At 41.0% G+C, this 24306-nt stretch overlaps 1 protein-coding gene across 1 annotated transcript in view; it reads right to left on the bottom strand.

Annotated features, from left to right (window-relative positions):
- Positions 1-24306, bottom strand: part of gmds (GDP-mannose 4,6-dehydratase) — a 185248-nt gene that overhangs the window by 115901 nt on the left and 45041 nt on the right. Inside the window, exons 5-6 of the mRNA XM_040046261.1 lie at positions 4404-4596; positions 3294-3398 (exon numbers count right to left, since the gene is read on the bottom strand). Of these exons, the coding sequence (XP_039902195.1) occupies positions 3294-3398; positions 4404-4596 (298 nt within the window). The remainder of the gene's footprint in view (positions 1-3293; positions 3399-4403; positions 4597-24306) is intronic.

Here is a 24306-nt window from a genome sequence, read left to right as displayed (position 1 = left end):
AGACACACTGTGGAAGAGAGATTAACAATAACAATGATTTACGTGCAGAGTGGAGTATAAACACAAGAAATTATATGCTTTATCAAAAAAGTTTTAAGCCTAATCTTAAAAACAGTGAGAATGTCTGTTTCTCAAATCTCAACTTGGAGCTGGTTTCACAGGAGGGGGACCTGACAGCTGAAACATCTGCTGGTTTTATGTTTTAATTGTCAGCCTAACTGTCAAGAAGTTTTCTCTTATATCTTTCTCTGGATGGTCATTTCTATATTTATCCAGAAACTATAATACAGTACAAACATCTATATAATGCCTCACACTGCAGTGTTAGCTGTAGCGTGACACAAAGCGGTGCCTTACAATGCTCAGATTATTGTTTCTGTGATGAGTAATATGATATTCTGCAACAAAGTCATCAGGTACTTAGATACTTTTTTAAACAACCAGTCCATTAATGTTAAACAGGCCAGCACATTCTGCTGTTCCTTTTGTTGTGGTAAAAGGAAAAAAGAATTTCCTGCCACATCTGCATCATTGCCGTCTCCCTCTGACTCTTTGGCCCAGTTTCACAGCAGAAAGTATAACTTTAAGTGAGCATGTTAAGGTCACCTAGTGTGATGAGAGAAAAGACGGCTATTAGATTGTAGAAATATTTGCATTATTTTTTCTGGAGTGATACTAATGGCCTGGCTTCTTTTGGTAAAGCTGTTGCTTGAAGGTAAATCATAAAACCTATTGCTCATGTCGTGGAGGGAATGCCACCAATATGAACTCGCAATGCAATAATATAGTGGGCTGCACAACTTCAGGATAAGCTGACTTCAAAAAGGTAACACTGTAATGGAACTAGTTACTTTTGCACTATGGTTAATTCCCTGAACCCTACATTCTGGCTACATTTACTTTCTCAGTTCCCATTTAATCAGTTTAGCAGTTAGGTATTTCACACCAGTGACTGACAGTACAGCCTTACCCTTGGACAGTGATAAAATATGGCGGCGGGGGGGGGGGGGGGGGGGGTTTGCAGCTCAAAGCACCAGTTTCCCCCAAACAGCAGCCCTCCTGTGAGTGACACAGTGCACAGCCAAACGCCCCCTCAATGTGGCAGCGGCGGGGTCACGGCGGGCCCCGGGGGCCTGGGTAAACACTGGCCGATCCAGCCAACACATGCTCCACACTGGGTTGTGCAAGGCAGCCGTGGGACATCTGGCCACATCACAGCACTGCGTTCCTGCTTTATGAGCAACAACAGCCATAAGTTTGACTAGAATAGAAGTGGCAGAAGTAAACCCAGTGGCCCGCTGCAGAAAATGCTGACTGTGGGGAAGGGAGGCGAACGGCATGGGATAAAGCAAGACGGAGAAGGACAGGGGAAAGGAGTGTGTGTGGAAAGAATGGGAAGATAGAGGCAGAATGAGCGAAGCAGGCGAGGAAGCTGACCATGAACAAAAAGGCTCACAGTGTGTTCACAAGGAGAGCACCGAGTTTTGTCCTTATAAGGTTATTATGCATGTGTGTAAGAAAGGACGCGGCACAGGATGTTCACATAAATGTCTTTAATTCACAATTCAAAAGTCTCCATATTTTAGGCTTTAACAGATGGTTATGTTTGTCACCCGTTTGTATTTTAAAATGATGTCCATGGAATAACTATCTTCAGAGGTCTGAGCCAGAGGCAATTTTTTTGTTTTTTGCTTCATTAATAACATTTTTCTTCAGCACTATTTATCCATCCGTCTTGCTCTCATTCAGCCAATTCCTTCTACTCACACAACACACCGTTTCAGTTTCAACAATATCAACTAATTCACCATTACAAGACCCCAGTGGTGAGCACGCCATCATTGCTGAACTGGCTGTAACCTACACCAGTTCCCACACCTATCTATCTGCGGTAACCCATTAGGGTTTACTGGATGACCCCCGACCTCGGTTGAGGTCGTGGCCAGGGCCTTCATTAGGGAATAAATCATAAACACCTGAGCAGCTGACCTGGGCATGGTGCTGGGGCTGCAGTCATGTGGTATTCATTTGGAGTCGCAGTGGCGTGTAAATCGCGTTAAACCAGTGCCTGCGACCCTCAGGGCTCAGAGCACATATTAAAAATGCAACTACAACCCACTCACTATGTGTCAGGTGGTTAGGAAACCTGGCTGCACGGTGAATGAATATGGCTTTATATAGAGCATGTAATTCAATCTTTTTACACAATCCAACAATGGCTCACCATCGGTTCTGCTGCCTTTTTGTTGGCCCAACATCTTACTTAGGTAAGAGGAGTGACGTCATGTTTTTGATGTGACAATTGCTGTTAATCAATCAGCCATTTACTACAATACTGTTCTATATAAACTCAAGATGACTCTTTCAATTTAAAGAAGGTAAACTATGAAAGTACAACTTTACTTTAGGACTATATTTTTTGGGGACTGAACATTGTTTACAGAAAACGCTACAAGGGATGCGGTACTGTATTGTGCAAAGGTCTTGAGCCAAATGTTATTTCTTCATGTTTTGTTTTTCAGTTGGACTTTCTTGTCCTATTTTGTTTGAAACACATAACAGACAACTTAGCAAAGAAACAAATTGAAATTGTATCTTTAGCCACTTTGTCGCCTTTCACAAAAACACAAATTCCAATTTCTTTAGCTGAATCTAAAGAAAAACTGACAGACATAAAATAGTATTTTTCCACCAACAGAGATCCTAAAGAGCCATTACTCTGAAGTGTGTGGAGGGTGTCCTTAAAAATTTGATGAAGCTGGAGGTCAAAAGAAGGACCTATCAGCAGGGTGGCTGTGAAGAAGCCACACTTAAGGAACGGAAACATGAAAAGGCTGAGGTTTGCCAAAAATTACACAGGAAATAGCCCCAAAATCAGTGGCAACAGGTCTGATGGAGTGATGAATCCAAATGTGAAATCTCTGATGAAATCTAAAGCAGGAAGTCATGAACGCATTTGATTGTCAACAACTTCAGATTTTCAGCATGACAATGATCCCAAACTCATTACCAATCCAGCTAAAGCTTACCTGTTCATTTGGACATAGCGTTTAGAGTGGGAAAAACGTTTCGTCACTCATCCGAGTGAGTTAAATTAGAGTTTTAATATAAATATTTATAGCAAGAACAGAACAAAAGGCTACAAACTGTTTTTACCTTATTCATTGCATTCCATGTACACTTCTGCACATTTTAATAAAACACTGGACCCATTTCCCACTTTTTGAGAAAAAATACAAAGAAAGCTCAAAACTTTTGCACTGTAGTGGTGGATTGTGGTGCTTGTCACTTACCTCTCCTCGGACTTTCATGGTTAAAGAGGATCCCGTTGACAGCAAACATGTTGTAGGCCTCTCGGAAGTTCACCACAATCCAGTAGGCATAGAGTTTAGCAGCTCCTGAGGGCAGAGGGAAAAATAATCAGTATCAATTTTATATCAATTTAAATTAAATTTATGGAAGGAAATATCACTTCAGGAAAAAATAAAGCCATTTTTATTCTTTGGATACTTTTCTACACTTTATTTGCATAACAAGTCAGAATAAAAAGATATATAGAGTGAATCTTATAAACAGAGACCTGATCTCCTCTAAAAGACAAGCTACATTTCATGGAATACAACACGCATGGATCATATTTTGAAATCAAGAGCTTGAAGTGCAGATTCCTGCTGATTGAGTAAAAGCAGGCTTGTACAGAAAGTTCTCCCCATTTTCCTCCTCCCTTCTCCTACGACGAGGAGAAAAAACAAAGCAAATGAAGGGAGGAGCCTGTTGATTAAGCCATAGGTCAGGATGTACAACTGGAGGTGAAGGGAGGTCACCATGGTGACCACCGCCTCCCCTTCCTTGAGTCTAATTAATAAAGGTGCAGCCCTTCTTGAGATGGTATGCACCTCCCATGCAGCTTCAGACTGAGTGCTGACAGATGCGGAAAGTGTCAGTGAAGAGACCATTTAGACAACATAGAATATGAAAGACACACATACGGCCTGTGTGTGTGTGTGTGTGTGTGTGTGTGTGTGTGTGTGTGTGTGTGTCCGTACGTTGCATGCATTGAAAGTCAGTGTTGAGTGCTGTGGATATAAAGGTGTCTTTGTTAAAACGAGAGCTACTCTAAGTCAGACGGCTGGCCTCGGGGTGTGTGTAGAGCTCAAACGCAGTCTAAGAACTGAAGCCCCCCTCTATTCATTCACTCACACACATGCACACGCATACACGCACTCCTAGAGAAAGAGAGAGAGAGAGAGTTCAAGAAAAAGTGGAGAAGAGGCATCAAGTAATCTCTGTTTGTATGCCCTTACAAGGCCAAGTACAAGTGTCTGACAAATGGTGAGAGGTAGAGAAAGTAAGGAAATCCTTGTGTGTGTTAATGTGGATGTCCATGTGCACATGAGTCTTACCGTAAGGTGAGCGGGGGTAAAAGGGAGTGGTCTCCTTCTGAGGGATCTCCTGGACTTTGCCATACAGCTCACTGGTGGATGCCTGGTAGAACTTGACACTGTTGGTGAGACCACATGTCTTTATGGCATCCAGGAGGCGCAGCGTGCCTACACCGTCCACATTAGCTGTGTACTCAGCCAAGTCAAAGGAGATCTTGAAAAGAGAGAGAAAGAGAAAGGAAAAATGACACGTCATTAAAGCAACTTAATGGAAAAACTGCTTCTAATAGAAACTGATTTGCATTTTTGGTTGACTGTACAAAGGAGCTGTCAACTTTGGATATAATATTTGGGGTCAAGTCTTTTTTTTAAATTTTTCGCCAGCGTGACCTTAGATTTATAACCGGAAAGATTTTTTTTTTTTTTTTTTTTTTTTTTTTTTAAATCGGTCAAACTTTGAAAAAGAAAATACCAGAGAAATACTTTTGTAACTCAGGTATAAAACCAAAGAGGAAACCGTGACATAAACATACACAACATCATATCACAGGTCACCCTTCATGCACCATGACACCCATGCAGTGTTGTACTCCATCTCCCAGAATTCCTGTTTCCAATATGAAAAGCCAAAAGCAGGGGACTTAACAAAGACTTGGGGGGAAATTAAGTTTAAATTAGAAATGGCTGTGCGCATGCATGTTTCTGTGTGTGTGTGTGTGTGTGTGTGTGTGAGTGTGAGTGAGTGAGAGAGAGAGAGAGAGAGAGAGAGACTGTGTATGCTTGGACTGTGTGTGCTTGTGCCAGGTTGGCCTCAGGCTCCAAATCAAGCGTGATGGTTAAAAGCGTGCCAGTTAGTGGTCACCACACCTGGAGTGAGTGGCATGAGCCAGGTCTGTATGGAGGAAACGCTTTGGCCCTTTAGTGCTTTCACACCAGTGCTGCACACACGGCCGGATAAAGACCCCTTATTTAAAACGGGACCTCGGAACACTGGGCCTCTATTCCGCTCACAGGGCATACACACTTACATATAGACACACTCACAGAAACACAAGCAGTGAGCAGGTTTGATCAGGTTCAATTACACTCCACAACTCAGTGTAATTACCTGTGACGCTCCACTCACGCTTTGACTTTGCATTCTGGCATTTGGTTATATTTACATCATTTACAAGAAAAAGTGAGAGGACGCATACTGTACATTGTATAATGACATTTTCAGTTACCCTCGTTGACAAGGACATCAAGTGGACAGAATAATAGCAAAAACTGAAGCGTCAGATGGTCCAGTTCAATACTTTTCTCTTTGACACTGACAACAAAAGATGAATTTTATGATCATAACAACTTTAAGCCATTGTATGATATCCACTTTGCACAGAGGAATATTTGACTAAATACTGCAGTGTTTTTGTAGCCAACTACAGCTTGACCTTTATCAGTCTACAAATTTAACAAAAGCAGCCAGTGCTCAAAGCATTGGACACTTAAAAGCCTGGAAAAGTGTTACTTATGAGCCCTTTAAGAAATTACAAAAAAAGCTCAACTCCTCGAAGCAACAAACAAAGAACTGAGTTTGCACAGTAGCATAAAAGAGCACAAAAAGACAGGGACATTATAAGAAAAAACATCTATATGAGACATAAGGTTTAAGAGGGAAAAAGTTTTGAAACATTTTAAGCACTTTTCATAAGATCAGATTGGTGATTCCATGCATACAATTTTTATGTCCCAATGACAACTAAAATGAAATGAAATTCTATCAGGCAAAGTCTATTTACACTTACAGGCCACTCTTTCAAGGATGAGGATGTACACATCCTGGACAGGGAGGAACGCTGGTTTGAGCGCAGAGTCAAGGAGGCCATTTACATGAAAAAGGCAAAGACCATCTCTGAATCGAAGAGGGGGCCTAAGGGTACATCTTTCACCATCTGCAAAGCTGTGATTGCAGCCATTCCCCAACTCTCTGTCAGTGGTACTTATGGCCATTGATCAGTGGTTGCTGATCAATAGTCATGACAATTTACATATTAATGATTAAGGAACTGACCTCACAGCCCATTGTTCATTCAGTGGTGCTAGTTTCAGCCATTGTGCAAATGTACTGTTTATAAGATTGGGGAAACCTGCAGTCAGGTGAGACTGAAGAAATCACTTGGATGAGTGACGTCCAGATGAACAGAATCAACCTTTTGGGGGTTGCTTCCAAATAAGTGCCCAGAGGCACTTTATGATGGCTGCTGAATAGTGAGACTTGGAACTGAAAGGACGTTCTGTGTTCAGATTCAGATTTGGATATGCAAAGCTCCCAGTAGAGCTGCTTTAGTGCAGAGAAAGAGTAAACTTTATGAAGAGCAATAGAGGGGCTTTCTTTGTAAATCTGGACAATCATAATGACGAGACAGATAAATATACTGAAAATATGAATCGGGAGCAAATCCAAGAAGATATCAAGACACTTTTACGGGGCTTCCCCTCCACCTTGGAGACTACACAAACACACAAAAATAAAAACTTAAGCACAACAAAAGGAATAAAAATGCAAAAGGGTAAATGATGTTAACGTGCACACCATAGAGAAGTACCTGCTCACACTACTTCGACCTTGTAAGCCATATTTTCTAAGACCTACTTTGTGTGCAAGGTTGTGGTGAGTGCGTGTGCGCACACACACACACACACACACACACACACACACACACACACACACACACAACCTTGTATCAAAACCAGCTGAGAGGGGCAGGGTCCAGGATGCCTTGACAGCTTAAATCAAACAAATTGCCCTAATGCCTCCATTCTCTGTCATTATGTAAGGCACAGCCTGAGCGCTGATGCTTTAAAGGCCAGACGTTTGTGTACATTGCTATATGTGTGTGTGTTCGTGTGTTCTGTGGGGGGTGGGGGTAGGGGGTTGCTTCTGGGCCCCTCAGTCGACCTGGCAGATATTGTTCTTTCTGGGAAGCGAGCCAGGCCCTGTCAGCATTGGGGGTCCACAGCCAAGCAAATATCCCGTTTAAAAAGCTTCTAACTGTCCAGGATATATTTGCAGTATTTGGTGGTTTCATTTCTTTCCTGCTCATACAAGGTTTGTTGAAATGCGTGCTTCAGACTCGGGAATGTGACTCCAGACGTGTAGGTGTGTGCGCACTCACGTATAACAGAGTGTTGGCGTGTGTCTTGACAGATGTATATGTATATGTATTTATATATATGAGCTACATTTATTCAGCCATGGCCTTTCTGCATACCTGCAAGGCCTTATATACATACATACATACATACAACAGTGGAGGAAGCATGTAAAGTTCCATTGTCCATTTACAACTCCAGGAACACATCCATCACTCAACAATTAAAAAAAAAAAAAAATCAATAACTTTGTATCATTTACTTAATTTTTTACACACATGGAGAATATAGATTTGAAATGTTAGTAGTTTTATATCATCACAACATTGTTCATTATTAGTACAGTAGAATAAAATTTTTAAAAAAGCAAACCACACTAAAGACCAAACCAATTTGACATCACCTGGATAATTATATCAGGTTCAGAGTCACCTGATCCAGGCCTAACTATAAGAAGAAGTAGTAGTAGCAGTAACAGCAGTAGTAGTAGTGGTGGTGATGGTGATGTTGTTGTTTCTGTGTGTGTATTTAAATAAAATGTAGGACATGGGGAGATTCACACATAATGTGTTTGGGTGGGTGATCTGTGCTGGCATGTTCATCATGCAAGCAATCACAAACTTACAGAGCTTTGATTGGCCCTTAGCATAAACTAGGCTAGATGCGTGTTACCAACTTTGTCTATATTCAATAATCCACTTCTTTGTGACTTAACAAATGGCAGCTTTTCTACCATAATGCAAGTAATGTAATATACTGGCATTTAAACAAGGCTTTGTTCACTCAAAAGTGCTTTAACCATAACTTACATTTTAACCATACACTGATGCAGCACTATAGTCTGTATACTTTAAAGACTTCATTTACCTCACCTCCATGATCACTTTAGAATCACCAATTAACCTCATATCATATCTTTGGAAGCCGGATTATCTGGAGGAAACACAAATATACTATATTCCAGAGACAACAGTAAAAATAAGTGAAAGTCACAATGAGTGGACAGCATTCTCACACGCTGACAGTGTGATACATCTAACTGCAAACAACCAAATAAAGAAAATCACTGCGATGCCTTGGAGGTGGAGAGAACAGAGAGAAGGAGAGGCCGGTATGAAGCATGAGTGGAAAGAAGGAGAAACAGTAGAGAGAGAAAGTGTGTGTGTGTGTGCGTGTGTGTGCGTGTGCGTGCGTGCGTATGTGTGTGTACATGGTGATAAATATGGGTGGGGGTTTGTGGAGAGAAACCACAATCAATTACACCTTTACTCATCACATTACAGGCCAACTGAAATTAGAGCAGTCGTGTGTTAACAGAGCAAAGACAAACAGGCTAAATTCCCTCCAGCAGAGGGAGAGGAAGAGGGAGAGGGAGAGAGAGAGAGACCTGGAGACCCATGTTCTGACAAACAGATCAATTACAGTGCTTTAAACTACCATCATCAGCTTTACAAAGCCACTACCTCCATAGAAACATCCTTTTGCACGGAAACACAAAGTCTTGATGGAGTGCTTCTTCCTCTCAGTGTTTATAATAATAGCTGGTGGCTAATTTTAGCAATTGTTTCCCTCCATCCACAATCATTTTACATGTAAACAGTCCCCTCATTCTTATAGGCCAGTCTCAGTCCCCCTCTACCTTTTTCCCCATTATTAGCTGGATTACAGACCAGGCTGTTTGATATCATTCAGCTGCTTCTCCATAGAGGAAGTGCAGTCGAACATACTCCAGTTGCACCATCTTGGACTGCTGCTGAAAGTAATTCTTCACCTAATGTGAAGATCCACTTTAACCTGAACCTGCAACCGTGGAATCGGTAAAAAACTGATTCATGTGCTTCTGCACTAAGCTCAGTGAGGCCGCTGAGCCCAATGCAGTCCAAGACAGCAGAGTTGGAGTTCATCCACAGGATAAGAAACTCTCTGGAGAAGCATGACATGTATTTTACTCCCACATAGTGCTAGGTAGATTAAATATTTAAACAGTGGCTATGGCTCAGGATGCAAAGCAGGTCATCTAGTAGTCAGAAGGTTGGTTCGATCCCTGACTGCTACAGTCCGGTCACTCTTTTTATAGCGCAAATGTCTGCACAAATACACCTATATAACAAAAAGTACTCGCCCTGCCTACTGTTTAAACAGCAGCATTTGTCCAATGATCAAATTGGCTTCAAAGACACCTCATGACATGGATGAGTAAAGGCAGGAGTCAAAGTCTAGCTTCTCTTGAGCAGTTTGTTTCAGCTCTTAGCAGTTTCATTACCATTTCATTTGATTGTTTATTTCATTATCACCATTGGAACTTAAAGATGTAATGCTTACATCCTTAGAAATAAATACAGCAATATTGAAACTTTCTATGAACCAAGCAAAACTAGGGTTGTGACATCGTGTGTAAAGAGAAGAAAGCATGACAGATGAAGAACTGCAGTGGAACAAAATCGTGGGGGGAAAAAAAAGCATCAAAGTGTTGGAGATATAAATCACTACTTCTGGTCAAAACTCCAGAAATTTATGATAATGATGGTGAAAAAACCAACACTAATCTTCACAATAAATTGTTCAGTTGTCATTCAGACAGCACTGAAGTGGTGTTGTTGTATCATAAAATTATTTGAAATTACTGCACAGTTTTCCATGATTGCGTAATCTTGTGACGGTAGCCTAAGCTACTGTTGCTGTATGCGGCCCCAAACGCTCTCCAAACAGAGCCCACATCATGTGTTGTGATAAAACTTGAGAGAAACGCCTCCACCTCTAGTCCTGTCTTTTTGTGTGACTCTGTCTGTGTATAAACACACACACCTGCTAGAAAAACAAAAGTGCTATTTTTTTCCCCCCTTTCTCTGTGCCAATTCGCCTTTCCCCAAAACGTAGACACAATAGAGGTGAAAAATGCCGGGAGAGTAAGATACACAAAGTGAACAGCAAGAGACAAAGGCGCGGATGCATGGCATTGCATCATCAGGCTGGAACGTGTTCGCTCTTTGCTCTGCTGTTTTCTCTCAGGAAGATGATCAACGATCAGGTAAAACTACAGGTACGAGAACCTGTTATGGAAACCTCCAAAAGTAACGTGCTCACCGCTTGCAAACATGAGAATGTTAGTAATCCTCAAATAGCACAGTACAGACAAACATATCTACTTCATGCCAAGAATTCCCTTGTGACCAACATTTACGGGTTTAAGACTTAATTTAGACACACAGACAAGCTGAAAGCTTTGATCTAAGTGCACCTGAAGGAAATACAAATACTGTGCATATTAATAGGGCCTTGGTTCAGCATGAGCTGCTAAAAAAAAAAAAAAAAAAAAAAAAAAAAAGCATAGTTTGTATGCTTCACGTTGTTTACACATGGTTTTTTTTTAAGAAACGTTAGGAGGGAATCGAAGACAGAATAGAAAACATTTTTAAAAAGTGACGTAATTTAATACAAAACTGCAAAACTGAAATCGACATCTAATTTTATAGTGACATCTCCATATTAAATGGACTGGTTGTTATACAGTGCTTTTCTATTCTACCTGAGCACTCACAGCACGCCTCATTTATGCAACCACTTTTTTCTATGCCTAAGTGCTTTCTTTCTAACATTCACTCTCTGATGGAAACATTAGAGAGCAACTTGGGGTTTAGCATCTTGCTCAAGGATATTTGGCATACAGACGAACCACCAACCTTTCGATTAGTAGATGACCTGCTCTACCTCCTGAGCTGCAGCCACCCCAAATACTGCTTTACATTTAGCAGTATTTCAATATTTTTCAGTATAAAAGCTCAAATGTTACTTCCATACCTGCAAAGACAGCTAATTCGTTTGCAAACGCTCACTATTTTACAAACCAGGCATGGAGACCATTCATCTTCAGAGAAAAAGTCGTTCCTTACAACCAAAACCAGCAGGCAAACACACAGCACTTGTAAACTATGGGGGGGGGGGTGAGCATTTTTCTCTCGAAAACCAGTCTGTGACTAATATACAGGTGAAGTCCCTGAACTCCTAAATTAGTATCAAGCTTCTGGGGAAAAAAGGAACGCACTCCAAAAACAACTCTGCATGACAGCTGCTCTAAAGTAGCAGTATCACAAGATGAAGAGCATAACTTGTTTCATTTGTAGCTGGTGATAAAGAGCGTTCATCAGGTTGAAAATGGCACGGTCGTCCAGTAAAGATGGAAAGAAAAGGGTTGGTGAAACTTGTTTTATGTTTTATGACAGCTTCCTTTCATGTGGAGAATGAATTGCACGAGCATGCTCTCAAAATAGATTTTATACCTCATTTACTCAGGTCCTTCTTTTATAGAACATGAGGCGTAGCACTGAAGTGTTGATCTACTTTACGAGTACTTAAGACATAATTGTAAGTACTTTAAAGAAAAAGCAATGTTCATATTAATTTTTCAAATCAGGTAACCGTACATGGCACGACATGCATTTACCCACTAATCCCCCACCCCACTGATGTTCACTCATCATTATGATCATATCTCAATCTCTGCATTTTTCTGTCTAATTACAGGCGTCTTCTATTGAGTTGGTGCAATTGTTGCTGCAGCTATGGCAATGAACAAATACAAGTACACAGATCAGGTGGATGTGAAAGAGACAGATGGAGATGTGGGAGGGTGGCTAGAGCACGTGTGGACAGATACGTGCTGTGACAGCGTGTGTCAGGGCAGGTAGACTCAGAGTTGACGATTGACTGTCAAATTCAGGATTTATGCAGACGAGTCTGGAAAGTCCCAGTCTGCCTCGTGGCACTCCCATCTGCCTCTCTCTCGCTCCCCTTTCTCTCTGCATCGTTTTGTTTGGAAGATATTGTTGCGAACAGGTGGTGGCCACGTTCACTCCGGCCTTCCGCCGGCATTAAAATACTCGAAATCTGAAGGGTATCGACACCAGAGCAATCAGCTTATGGTTTTATTAAGCTAGTTTTCACACACTGCCAAGACAAGAAACACGTAACCAAAATTTTCCCTGCATGTTACATAACTACTGTAGTAACACTGGCAAGAATGCATCAGATGGCCTTTTACGATGCTGCACAGTGCTTTATCAAAAGAAGGACACATCGATCGATTCATCGTCACCATGATACTATGATAAGGACAAAGCATGAGTTATGTGGTGCTTTGAATTGTGGCTGAACATCTCCACTTTGGCCTTGTGTCCAGCAAACATCATTCCAGAAGTATACTGAGTGTCTTATTTAGAAAAGTATTAACTAGTTGATTCAATCATGTAACCAACCTAAAAATGTCCATAGGATAAAACGTAACTTCAAGTGGACCTAATACCCTCATTTGCTGCTATATATATTGTTTTTGGGGGGCTTTGGAGTAGAATTCCACGACAGTCAATGCAAAATGATCCTTTACTTCCCTCTTTTTTTAAAGCTTATACTAGATCTTACAGCCCCTCAGTTCATCTAGTTTGGGCACTACACCAACCTAAATTTTTGGCTACCGTCCAGTCATACAGCTTTAGACAAGATTTCTTGGTTCTCTTTTCGCACCCACATTCAGTTAGGGTTGAACACTCAGGGTTGGCCTTCGATGGCTTTGCTGTCAACAGAACGGTTTGAAAGTTCTGGAATAGAGCCACGAAGTTCCAGTTCCACCTTGGCTGTCTGTGAAATGGTAACAAGAGTGATGCCGGTGATACTGGCATCAAATTAGCTGCTATTTGAATACAAGTATTCAGACAGGTGTATTTACATACCCCATTCTTTTAGCATTGGATAAGAGTACATGTACAAGCAATGATAAAACGCACTTCATTCTACTTTTCCCCGAATATCGTGATCTGCCCTGCAGACATGTACCACTAATCAGTCACTCCTACCTTGCAAACATAAACATGCTCGTAAACATGGCAACAGACCTTACCACGGTCATGCCTGCGGGGCTTTGTGGAGTAATCACGACGCACCGACACAAGAATACACAGGTCGAAACCATTTTGTCATAAGTGACAAATTTTTGCTGAGGATTTCACTAGAAGATACTGCAGGTGTAAGATCATATCTATACACCAACTACAGAAAATGAATCGACTGGGTGGGGGGGAGGGAATAAGTGAACACCAGGCTACTGCACTGACAACACTGGGTTTGAAAAGTTCCTGGCCTAAGTGAGCAACAACACCAATCCACCATTTAGTGATAATGTACACTGAGACATGGTGAGGAAATTGAAGGTGACGGAGAAATTGTTTCATGGTTTAAATCCATATACCAACTCTTTCCATGCAATATTATTGCTCTGGAAAGTTCTGGAGCTCCAAACTGATCTTCAGTGTCTTTGGGGGATTGCAGCAAAAGATATACATTAATAACAGCTGTTAAAATAGCTTTCTCTTTGCGCCTCTGTATAAGCATGTATATAGCATACAGGTGTATGCTATATAATCTTCACTCTAAACTCACTCAAAGTCAGACCATGCAATACTCAGGAAAGCTGAAAAAACCCCCAGAAGAGCTACATCTCAAACTCTACAGGTCTCTAGATCTTAAATGTTAAAGTTGATGACAGTAAAATTACTAAAAGACTGAACGGGGACTGAATGGGATATTTGGAAGGGTTGCCAGGAGAAAAGCCTCAAGTTGCACATGAACAAAACACAGGACTTCTGGAATGATGTTTGCTGGACACAAGGCCAAAGTGGAGATGTTCAGCCACTATTCAAAGCACCACATTTGGTGAAAACCAAACACATGACATAAATGCAAATACCACCTGTGAAACACAGTGACGGAGGCAGTGATGATTTGGCCTTGTCATTGAACTCCTCTGTATTGTATACCAAACTATTCTAGAGCTAAATGTCCGGCCGTCTGTTTGAGAGCGTGGTTTGATTGAAATCGGCTAATGCAAAACAATCCCAACTCAACGTAAAGACCTCAACTCAACTGAGATGGTGTCATGCAACCTTAAGGGAGCTGTGCATCAAAAAAGGTCCATCCAAACCTTAATAAAGTTAAACAGTGCTGTGTAGACATGGCAGACTGATAAAGTCATGGAGAAAAAAAAAAGAAGTTCTACAAACTCCTGAATCGTGTGGTGTATTTTTTCCACAGGACAATGTAGTTCTGTGTAAACATTAGTTTCTTTTGCGCTCTAACTACAGTTTTTGTCAAATAACACTAAAACTACATTCATCACAGAAAACATGGAAACTCCACACAGACAGGCGGTTCAAACAAATCATTGCATATTTGTAATAAAATTACAAATAACCATATTTTCTACTAACTCACCAATAAACACTAGCTAATAACTAAACTATAACACGTTTTGTGACTTGTTTATAGCCCCCTGTTACATGAAGATGTATTGTATTGATTCACTTCAACTACATTTTTCCTAACTTTTCCGAACTCAAATTTACCTATCCTCACCCCTCCCCTTTCGGGCCTTGTTTTGTGCCAGATGCATGAGCACTACTGTAGCTTTCTCTGCTCTAAATGTAGGTATTCATTTATCCATTTTTTTCTGTTTATCCAGGGGGCTGGAGTCTATCCCAGTTGCCATGGGCAAATGTAATTACATGCAATTATAAAACTGCATTTTACAACTTACTTTTTATTTTGCTATGTGAAGAATATATTAGTGGCTGAGCTGCAGTTGGGTGTTGCACACTGTTTTCAGACAAAACCTAATTGAAATTGTATAGTATTTACAGGGATACTTTTACTAGATTTGAGATATAAAGTTTAAAATTAAGACTTCTTTAGAGAAAAGGGTTTTTCCCTACATTTGATTATAATTGTGGATCTTTTTTGGATTAATTTGTGATGGATTTCTAGCATCTTCCATAACTGGAGATAAATGACTGATCACAAGTGTTTGAAGGCAGTCAAACCATTACACATGTACTTCTGTTATATATCTACTTGTATTACACATATTCCAAGTAAGACAGCTGAAAACCACTGAATCACAACAATATCCTAAATAACACATAACACCTCTCCTCCCTCCCCCTCTCTCTGTTACTCCTCACACTTTTTTATCAGCTGGCCAAGAGAAGATAACTTCAAAGTGAGCGGTCAGAAGAGAGGCATGGAAGGACCTCCCACACATGAGACCCCCTGTCAGGACCAAACTGATCCTCTTTACACCTTCACCCTCCACCATTTCCCAGTCCTGTATCCCCCTCGAACTATCCCCTCCACTGATCAAGCTGCTGGGGCTGCTCCATTTGGCTGTAATCAGCACCCAGCATCTTCTCTGATTAGAGAAAGCAGGGGTGGCGGGAAGTAAGACTTGACAAATCGGCACATTCTTCTGCAACTACTCTCCCTTTTCACCCCTCTTCATCCCCCCTCAATCCTCCTTTACCCCTCTCATAGACCCCACTTACACATGGCACCACCCCCAGCCACCCCCGCCCATTCTGCACCACTAGCATGATGAATGCTATCCTTGTAAAGAGAGGAAGACACGTAGACACACACTTCTTCCCTGGTGTTGCCTGCATGATCCTGAAACAGAAGTGAAGTTTGGGGAGCACCCCCGCCCCCACCCTGCAGGTGCTACCTCTCTTGGTTGCACACACAGACACACACTCGCACATCAATTTGAATGCAATCGCCACCATAACGGCACATTCCCATAAATACACTCCACAGCTGGCCACAATAATGTAGGCCAACACACTTTGGCGGCCCGTGGTAGCTGTCACAGTGCCATGTGACCAAAATGGAGCCCAGATTCTCATTCCACATTACGCCCGGTTTTAACAACCTCCCCTCTCTCTCATTCTGTCCCTCTACAGTCCTGCCCCACCTCAAACCCCAGTCAGTCTATCCTGGCCCACCCAGGGCCCCCTGGACAGAAGCAGCACAACAGCTGCGTGTGTGTGTTCCTGTGTGCATGTGTGTGCGCGTGTGTGTGTGATTGTGTCACAGAGACAGGAAAGAAGAAAAAAAGCAGGACCCCAGCATTACATGGTGCCTACTGGTTATAAATAACTTCTTGTCTGCCTAGCAGACTCACTCAAAGTGACACTTGAGAGAGTTCTACGAGCTGTATGTTGTCCTGTCAGGTTTTATTGGCACTTGAGATGAGCACTAATGTATGACTAAGGAGATTAAACACAGGAAGGCTGGAAACAATTAGCATGTTTACAGACACCTTGGATACAAGTAACTGAGTAACTATGCACTTTTTGAAAAATAATTTCTCCTGAAGGAAGTCAGTTTCTTGGGCAGGTCTATTCATTTTCACTAAAGCAGCATCAAGTGTATTATTAAGAAGAAGAATAAAAAAAAAGACTGACTGCCAAGACATTAGGATAAGATGCTGTATTTTTACTATTGAACTTTAACTACATCTCTCAGAAAAATGAAGACTCAACTGCACATCCAAAACAAAACAAAGGATTTGATTTTTCTCATAGCTTCTGTGCTTTACACTGATGACGAATCTCATTACGACCACTAGGGCTGGGCCATTCTATACCTTTCACGGTACTATGTTAGGCAATGATAAGAAAATGAAATATTGCGATAGAATATGGGTAAAACACGCATGTGCAGTGCCTTTGTTTTCATAGGCACATGGCGAAAAAAAGCGAAGGAGAATGAGAAGGGCGAAAGCGGATCGTTGAATGAAACAGATGAACCAGAATTGGTTTGTAAAAATAGTGCAATTTCACTGGTGTGGAACTGGTTTGGTTTTCGCCCATCAGATTCACACCAAAGCAAAGTTTTTTGTAGAACATGCAAGCGGGCCGTCGTGGCGAAGGGAGGAAACACGACAAAGCTATTTCATCATTTGAAGCAGAAGCACTTGTTGGAGTACAACAACTAATAAATTTGTGGAGCTGTAAAGTATTTTGTCAATTATATCGTCAGTTATATCATTATCGCAAATTTTCAAATATATATTGTGATAAATACTTTTGACCATATTGCCCTGCCTTAATGACCACTAACAGGTGACGTGAATAACAGGGATTATCTCTTTGCGATAGCATCAGGACCACTGAGCAATGGCAGAAAATGGCCTTTTCTTTTAAATCACATGGATGGCCGGGTTCATATCTCTCACTTACCTGGGAAACACCTGTCACCAGGATGCACTATGGAAAGAAGGCAAGCTGGTGGTGGCAGTGTGATGCTTTGAGCAAATGTTCTGCTGGGAAACTTTGGGTCTCGCCATCCATGTAGATGTTACTTTGACACGTACCGCATTGTTGCACACCATGTGCACCCTTTCATAAAAATGGTACTCCCTTACGCCTGTAGCCTCTTTCAGTAGGATAATGTGTTCTGCCACAAAGCCAAAACAAAAGCAAGGAACAACGAGTTTGAGGTGTTGACTTTGCATTTAAATTCCCCAGATCTCAGTCCAATCGATTGCTACTTAATTAAAGAAAATTTAAAAAATTAAAAATGAATTCATTTGGCAGTTTAGCTCAGTGGGTGAGCAGGCGACCACATGCTCCGTAGCCCAAAAGCAGCAGTCCAGGTTGTTACTATTCAATAAAAAGTCAAAATGCCTAAAAAAAAAAAATCATATTAGAAGAAGAATTAATTTAGCATTAAAACTATGCCAACGTGTGGATCTCACTGGGCTCAGGCTTGATTACTAGCCCACTTGGTACTAACAACAAAATAATATCAACATCAAACTTTTTCCACCGGATTTTTCCAATTATGAAATCAATTTCTTCAAGTAAGACATCTTCCTTATGCATCAATGTGTTGAGAGCGATACGGTGATGACATCAGTGATGTCACTAAAACCTGCAGGGCCTTCACTGTGCTGGCACACTGCTAAACCAAAGAAGAACAGGGATGGGTAAACGAAATTCCACACACACACACACACACACACACACACACACACACACACACGACGTCACAGTGGCGCACATTTGTAACCATGTGAGTGTTTTTGTCTCCATTTCTATGGTGACATCTAGCCTCTACACATCAGGACACTCCTCAAAGATGGTGTGAGGAGGAGTGGCCAGCCTTTCCCAACTCCGTCACACCAACGGCTTTCATCTGGAGCGTATTAGAGACATTAGCACTTTCTTATCTCAACGCCTCCCTCCATGTCTTTCACCAGCTCCCCCCATTCCTGTCTCTTTCCTCCCGCACAGTACCTGCTCATTTTATTTTTCTTCAGCTGGGTACCTTTGTGTTCTTCAGATACAGAAAAGGGAAAGAGTACAGAGGTGGACACAAAGGAAGGGGGCATTACACTACACTGCCACACTGTTAAGTAAAGTCTCTTAAACTATTATACTTGTATTAAGAAATAACTGGCTCAGATTCAAGTATATAAATCAGCACACATGCTCATATTTTTATATGAGCGCAAGCCAAGTCCACTCTGTTCTGTTTGAATGCAGTTCAGTTAAGGGAAGCAAAGATAATCAATCAAAACCCTGACACACACACACACACACACACACACACACACACACACACACACACACACACAGAGCTATGGTGAATTATAATCACAAATTACACTAAAATATCTATAAAAATTAGGCTTACAGATATTAGCTGAGTGCTTCAACAAATAATACAATTAAGCAAACACTTATTAACACACACAGACAAACACACACATTTGTACTGGTCATCCATCTTGAGATGATGGCACTTAAGGCAGTCCTTACTGGGAAGAGGTATCATGCCGTGCTTAATGGGAGTACGTGCTGCAGAGCCTGGGCCTTGATAGGAATTTAATCTCTGCTATCTATCTCTATTAAAATGGCTCCGAATAGCTGAAGAGTTTGACACTGGCCTGAGAGAAGTGCAATGATGTTGACTCCAAAGATTTTAATGGATGGACAATTTTGAGGTAATGAGCATGACCAATGAGGTCAATGTGCGCTAAGTTGTGGCCACCCAGTTGGCTTACTACATTTTGCTGGATTCTCTTGAACTGTGTCCACCATCCTTCATTATCAAGTTTAGCTTCTTCTTAACTGCAACCAAAGAGACCAATACACAACGTTTTTTAAGGTTAAACCCTCAACTCGATAAGGTCGTTATCTGGGGAGGCCTCAGTGAAGTCTCAGTGAAGTTTTTAGGAGTATAACGGTCTATTTATGGTCACATGATATCACCACAATCCTGGCAACTGACGTTTGAAGTGTACAAACAGGCTGCAGTATTCTCCTTAAAGGTAGGTGTCGCCACTCAGAGAAAAAGCTCTGAACTAACTTTGGTGTAACAGTAAAAGAAGTTAAAACAGGAATTAAAGCAATCACCGAGTTTTCCAGAACTCCTCCTCTTCCTCTGTACTATCTTGGAACCTCTGAGGCCCGGTATCGACATATACATAATCATACACTTGAACCTGGCTGGTCCAGACACACTGGCCACACAAAGGTGCACAACCAGCCAAAACAATGCCAAAGGGTGGCCCCACACTTATTTTTGGCACGCACTGCCATTCATTGGTGAGTAAAAAAAACATGTCATTGATTAACAATGATTAATTGTATTTTATCTTATTTGTCTGACATTCATGTGAGACTAACATGAGTGGGTTTTTTTTTTTTTTTTTTACCAAAGCCACTGACCCTAATACTAGTCATGTACTATTACCAAGAAAAAAACTTGTTTCCATCTTTGTGGCTCTCAGTGTTATATCTGTGCATGTCACCTGATCCTGAATACATCAACATGTCATCAGAAGAAAGTCATGACTCACACTTTTACAGATCCACGTGCGCACACAAAAATCTAGACAAACCACACAAAGTCACGTATACACATAAAGAGAAAGGTTAGCAGAAGACAATTGCCTGGGTTCAAGTCCAACCCAGCTCCACCCGCCTCTCTCACCAGGGCGGGAACATCGGAGCAGGGGTCGGCATGCCGGGTCGGATCATTGCGGAGTGGCCTGTCTTTGAAGGAGGCCTGTGGCAGGGAAGGGTTTTCGGGAAGGGGAAGTGCTCTGCTGGAAGTTTTCGATATCAATGGAAAGGCTTTTTCTGCTACGCGGGGCAGCAGAATGGCTTTCCTTTTACTTTCCGTCGTGGTGGGATAAGGATTGGAAGATAATGTCAAAGAAACATGTGACAGGAATATTTCCAGGAAAGAAAAGCTAAACAATGCAATCCAATCCCCGAAGGGGAAAAAGCTTGTGGAATACATTGTTTGAAACCAAGTTATAAAAACTTTGTACTGACTTCAAACTTTAGTAAAGTGGTTTGTGTGGCTTACACAGTGTGCTGATATGAGAAGAAGACAGTGGCTGAAGAATAAATCCTGATCAGCCCACAGAAGCACATGCACTGTAGGAACAAGGTCTCCTGACCCGAACTATCTCACGATCCACCAGCAACCTGGCTAAACCACAAGTGCAACCTCTGGCTACCCAGATGTCTGCTCGAGAAAATAATCATATTCACGCAAGACCAGCAGGGTGAAGTTTCAGACTTAGGCTAAAAATAAGGCTTAAATGTAGTGATTTTAGAAGCTGTTAGTCTCATTATCATATCAGCAGTGCTGAAACACATCTTAAAAGTATTTAGCTACTTTAAAGTTCAAATCAGCATTGGCTATTGGTCATACTGTTATTTTAAACATCAGTATTAGCTCAATCCCTAATCACAGTCTCTTTAATTAATTATATGTTGTCCATAATAAGAACTAGTATAGACACGGCAGACTTAAAGCAATAACAGTAAAGATCTGCAATCCTGACAACTACACTTTAATGAAAATGTATTCATTTTAATTATTTATAATTTCCTCTAATTTAATTCAATCATTAGAACTGAGAGTTAAATACAATTGTAAAGTCTAATCATGTTTTTTTTTTACTTTATATTATAATTTCCAATTAGTAGTAGACTGTCAGCATTGTGCATCCTGTTAGCACATGCTAATTTGTTACCTTGCTATCTACCTTGAGGAGACTTTGCACTCAGCTCTGGCTTAAGGCCTTTCATAAATGTAGGGAAAATGCCTTGAAATATTTTTTTTTATTCCTGCAGTAAGGACTAATATTCCTCCAAGTAGTTAGATAAGTATGGGTTAATTTAGTCCAAAGCTCTTCCATTTAATTGTGATCATGACTTCATTACTCTCCAAGAAAGCAGACCAAAATGCCTGTTTTATCTAGACATTTAAAGAACACATCACTGTCATTACTCAGACAGCGATCCCAAGGAAAGTACATGAACAAAAGGACGGATTTTGTCAGTGGCTGTCCATGTCAACTGTTTGAACATACTGTGAATGTATGCACTGATTTATATTCCAGCGGCTGCAGACATTTTCTACGTGCATGCAGGAACAGACAAAAACTAAAAACCCATCACCTTCAATGAGACCACGATTAGCTGAGAGTATCGGCTGCCAGGGCTCTGCTGGCAGAGGACCAGGAGTGTCACTGTGGTATGTTGTTGTTTGCTTACAAGTCTAACCGCACTAGAAGATTGTGTCACAGACACAATAGCATCTCTCATTTCTACGTGTGTGCGTCTGTTGATACCTGCTGTCGGACTGAGAGATGATCCATGACGACTATGTGATGGGCACGTCTCAGCTGAATTCCTCAAATGGCAGTTAAGGTGGCAATTGCTTAGAATTATCAGCCTTTTTGTTGTGACTGAATTTCTTTTATATAAGTCAGATTCATGCCAAGATATGCAAATCTCACCGCTGGTGTCTGCCTACTCTCAGGAGCTTTGTGAGGAACACTTTGCTGCCGTTTCTTGTTTGGTTTCCAAAATGCAATGTTAAAATGCAATGTCAAAAACCCTTTGATAACTAATGAAAACACATCAGCTCTGACTATGCCCTGTGTTCCCTCTATCTCGTATAGACAGGAAGCCAGCCCTGAGTTCTGAATATGTGAATATGCAGATGAAGTGTAAGGTATCACTGCAGAGGAAGAGGTTTCATATGCAAGGCTTTGAATGGGTCTCTGTGAGCTCAACTCGGTATCCGCTCCCACGCGGTAAATGGGTAAGGCGACCCTGGATGGACAGGTTGTGGTGAACCGTACCAGGAAAGCGGACGTCTGAGAGCTTTGTTGCTTTGGCTTCTGTAGCAAAGGAGCGGAGTAGAGGCGAGGACAGAGAACTCGTAAAAACATAAAGACAGTAGACACCAGATATCAGTGTGGACTTGCGTCTGAATCACTCAGCAGCTCGCTTTTGAGGGTTGTGCACTAAATCGTGCTGGGGCTAGTTACTGATGTATTTATGGACGGTGGAGTCTGCTATCTCATAAAAGAAAAGACTTCAACAGTGCCATGGTGCAGGTAATGTCTCTATGAGTTAAATGGAATTAAAAGGATTTTAAAAGCCTTTTTAAGATTTTAGAAATGTTTCCAGCAACAGGAAATCATTTGGAACAGGAAAACTCATCGCCAGTATCGTTCTCTCCAGAGATTTTGTTGCAAGTGGGATAGGATACAGCTTATTTTTACTCGGATTTTAATTGTGCGAAAAATTGTCCCTGTCATAACTTATAAAAGACTTTTTAATTTCCTACCACCTCAGGCAAAATGATCTGTCCATAGGCCCAGCTAAAAACAAAATTTCCTTTGAACTGTCTTTTACTTCCTATCTGTAAATTTGACTACAGTTCAATCATGTTCATGTGTTTTTTCCTCGATTGTTGGTTTTATTTTGGTTTTATTACACAAGATAAAAATGTCCCAGAAAGTCTTGCCTCTTTCAACAACTTTCAAAGACACAAAAATGTCCTTCCAAACCCAGCTGCTCTGATTGTTACTCTGCTGCATGAAGTGGTCCTATGTATTGACATTTTCATCAACAAACGCCCAAATTTTTCTAAGTGAAATGACAGAATCAGCTGATACCTGTTAAGTAACAAGGCTTTAACACTAAGGGCTTTTTGAATTACTGTACTGAACTACAGTAACAACCCCAATGTGATCTGTAAATCTGCAAAAACAAGTAACAGTAGCAGCGAGATTTTACATGTGGTTATGATGGACTATATTTTCTCACTTAACCCACAAGTCAAAGTCAATAAACGAGAAGGGAACCAAGTCTTTCCATAAAACAGGGCTGCAACACTGTAGTTACCCATAAGTAACTTGTGTGTGTGTGTGTGTGTGTGTGCGCGTGTGTGTATTGTGGCTCTCCCCAGGGCAGAAAGGTGCTGACTGACACTCTGGTAATGCCTCCATTTCTCTTAAACCCGAGCAGGGTCTACACACCCTGAATGAAGACATGTCGCTGAGCAGCAAAGAAGGAGAGAAACATCTGGCTCTGAGATGTTGTCTCGCTCGCTCTCTGAGAGCTCCACTGGCAGAAGGATACAAGTTTAGACACAATCCAGAGAAACAAAAGACGGCTGAGCAGAGTCCAAAACTATTCAGCACCAGCTGTGAAGGCTGGAGCTTCATGCTGCATCGCAAATATTTACTTTCAATAGACAATGTCCCCCCCCTCCTTATATTTTTTAATTAAAATTGAACATTTATGAATTGTTTTATTTTGTTAAGAAATTAAATTTTTATTAATTCATTTTTAAAACATATTTTTTAAATTTTTGAATCATTTTGCAAGCAAACTAAAAATGTAAATTCGTGAATAAACATAAAAAAAACCTTCAACATAATTTTCTTTGAATTGCAGTAAATTGAAACTTTCTGTTTACAATTTCAGAGACATTCGCTCCTCTGTGGCATTTTAAAGTTGTGTAAAAGTGGACTACTATATTACTTCTATTTAAGTTGTTGCTGATGTGGTGTGAATAACAGTGCACTAATGGCACAATTAACATTATTTTCTTAGAAATACATTTAGATAACATCATTTTAAAA

The sequence above is a fragment of the Simochromis diagramma genome, unplaced genomic scaffold, assembly GCF_900408965.1.
Source record: "Simochromis diagramma unplaced genomic scaffold, fSimDia1.1 OVJJ01000553.1, whole genome shotgun sequence".
NCBI lineage: Eukaryota > Metazoa > Chordata > Actinopteri > Cichliformes > Cichlidae > Simochromis > Simochromis diagramma.
The sequence above is the reverse complement of the archived record's forward strand: the minus strand, read 5'-3'. Positions and strand labels throughout refer to the sequence as shown.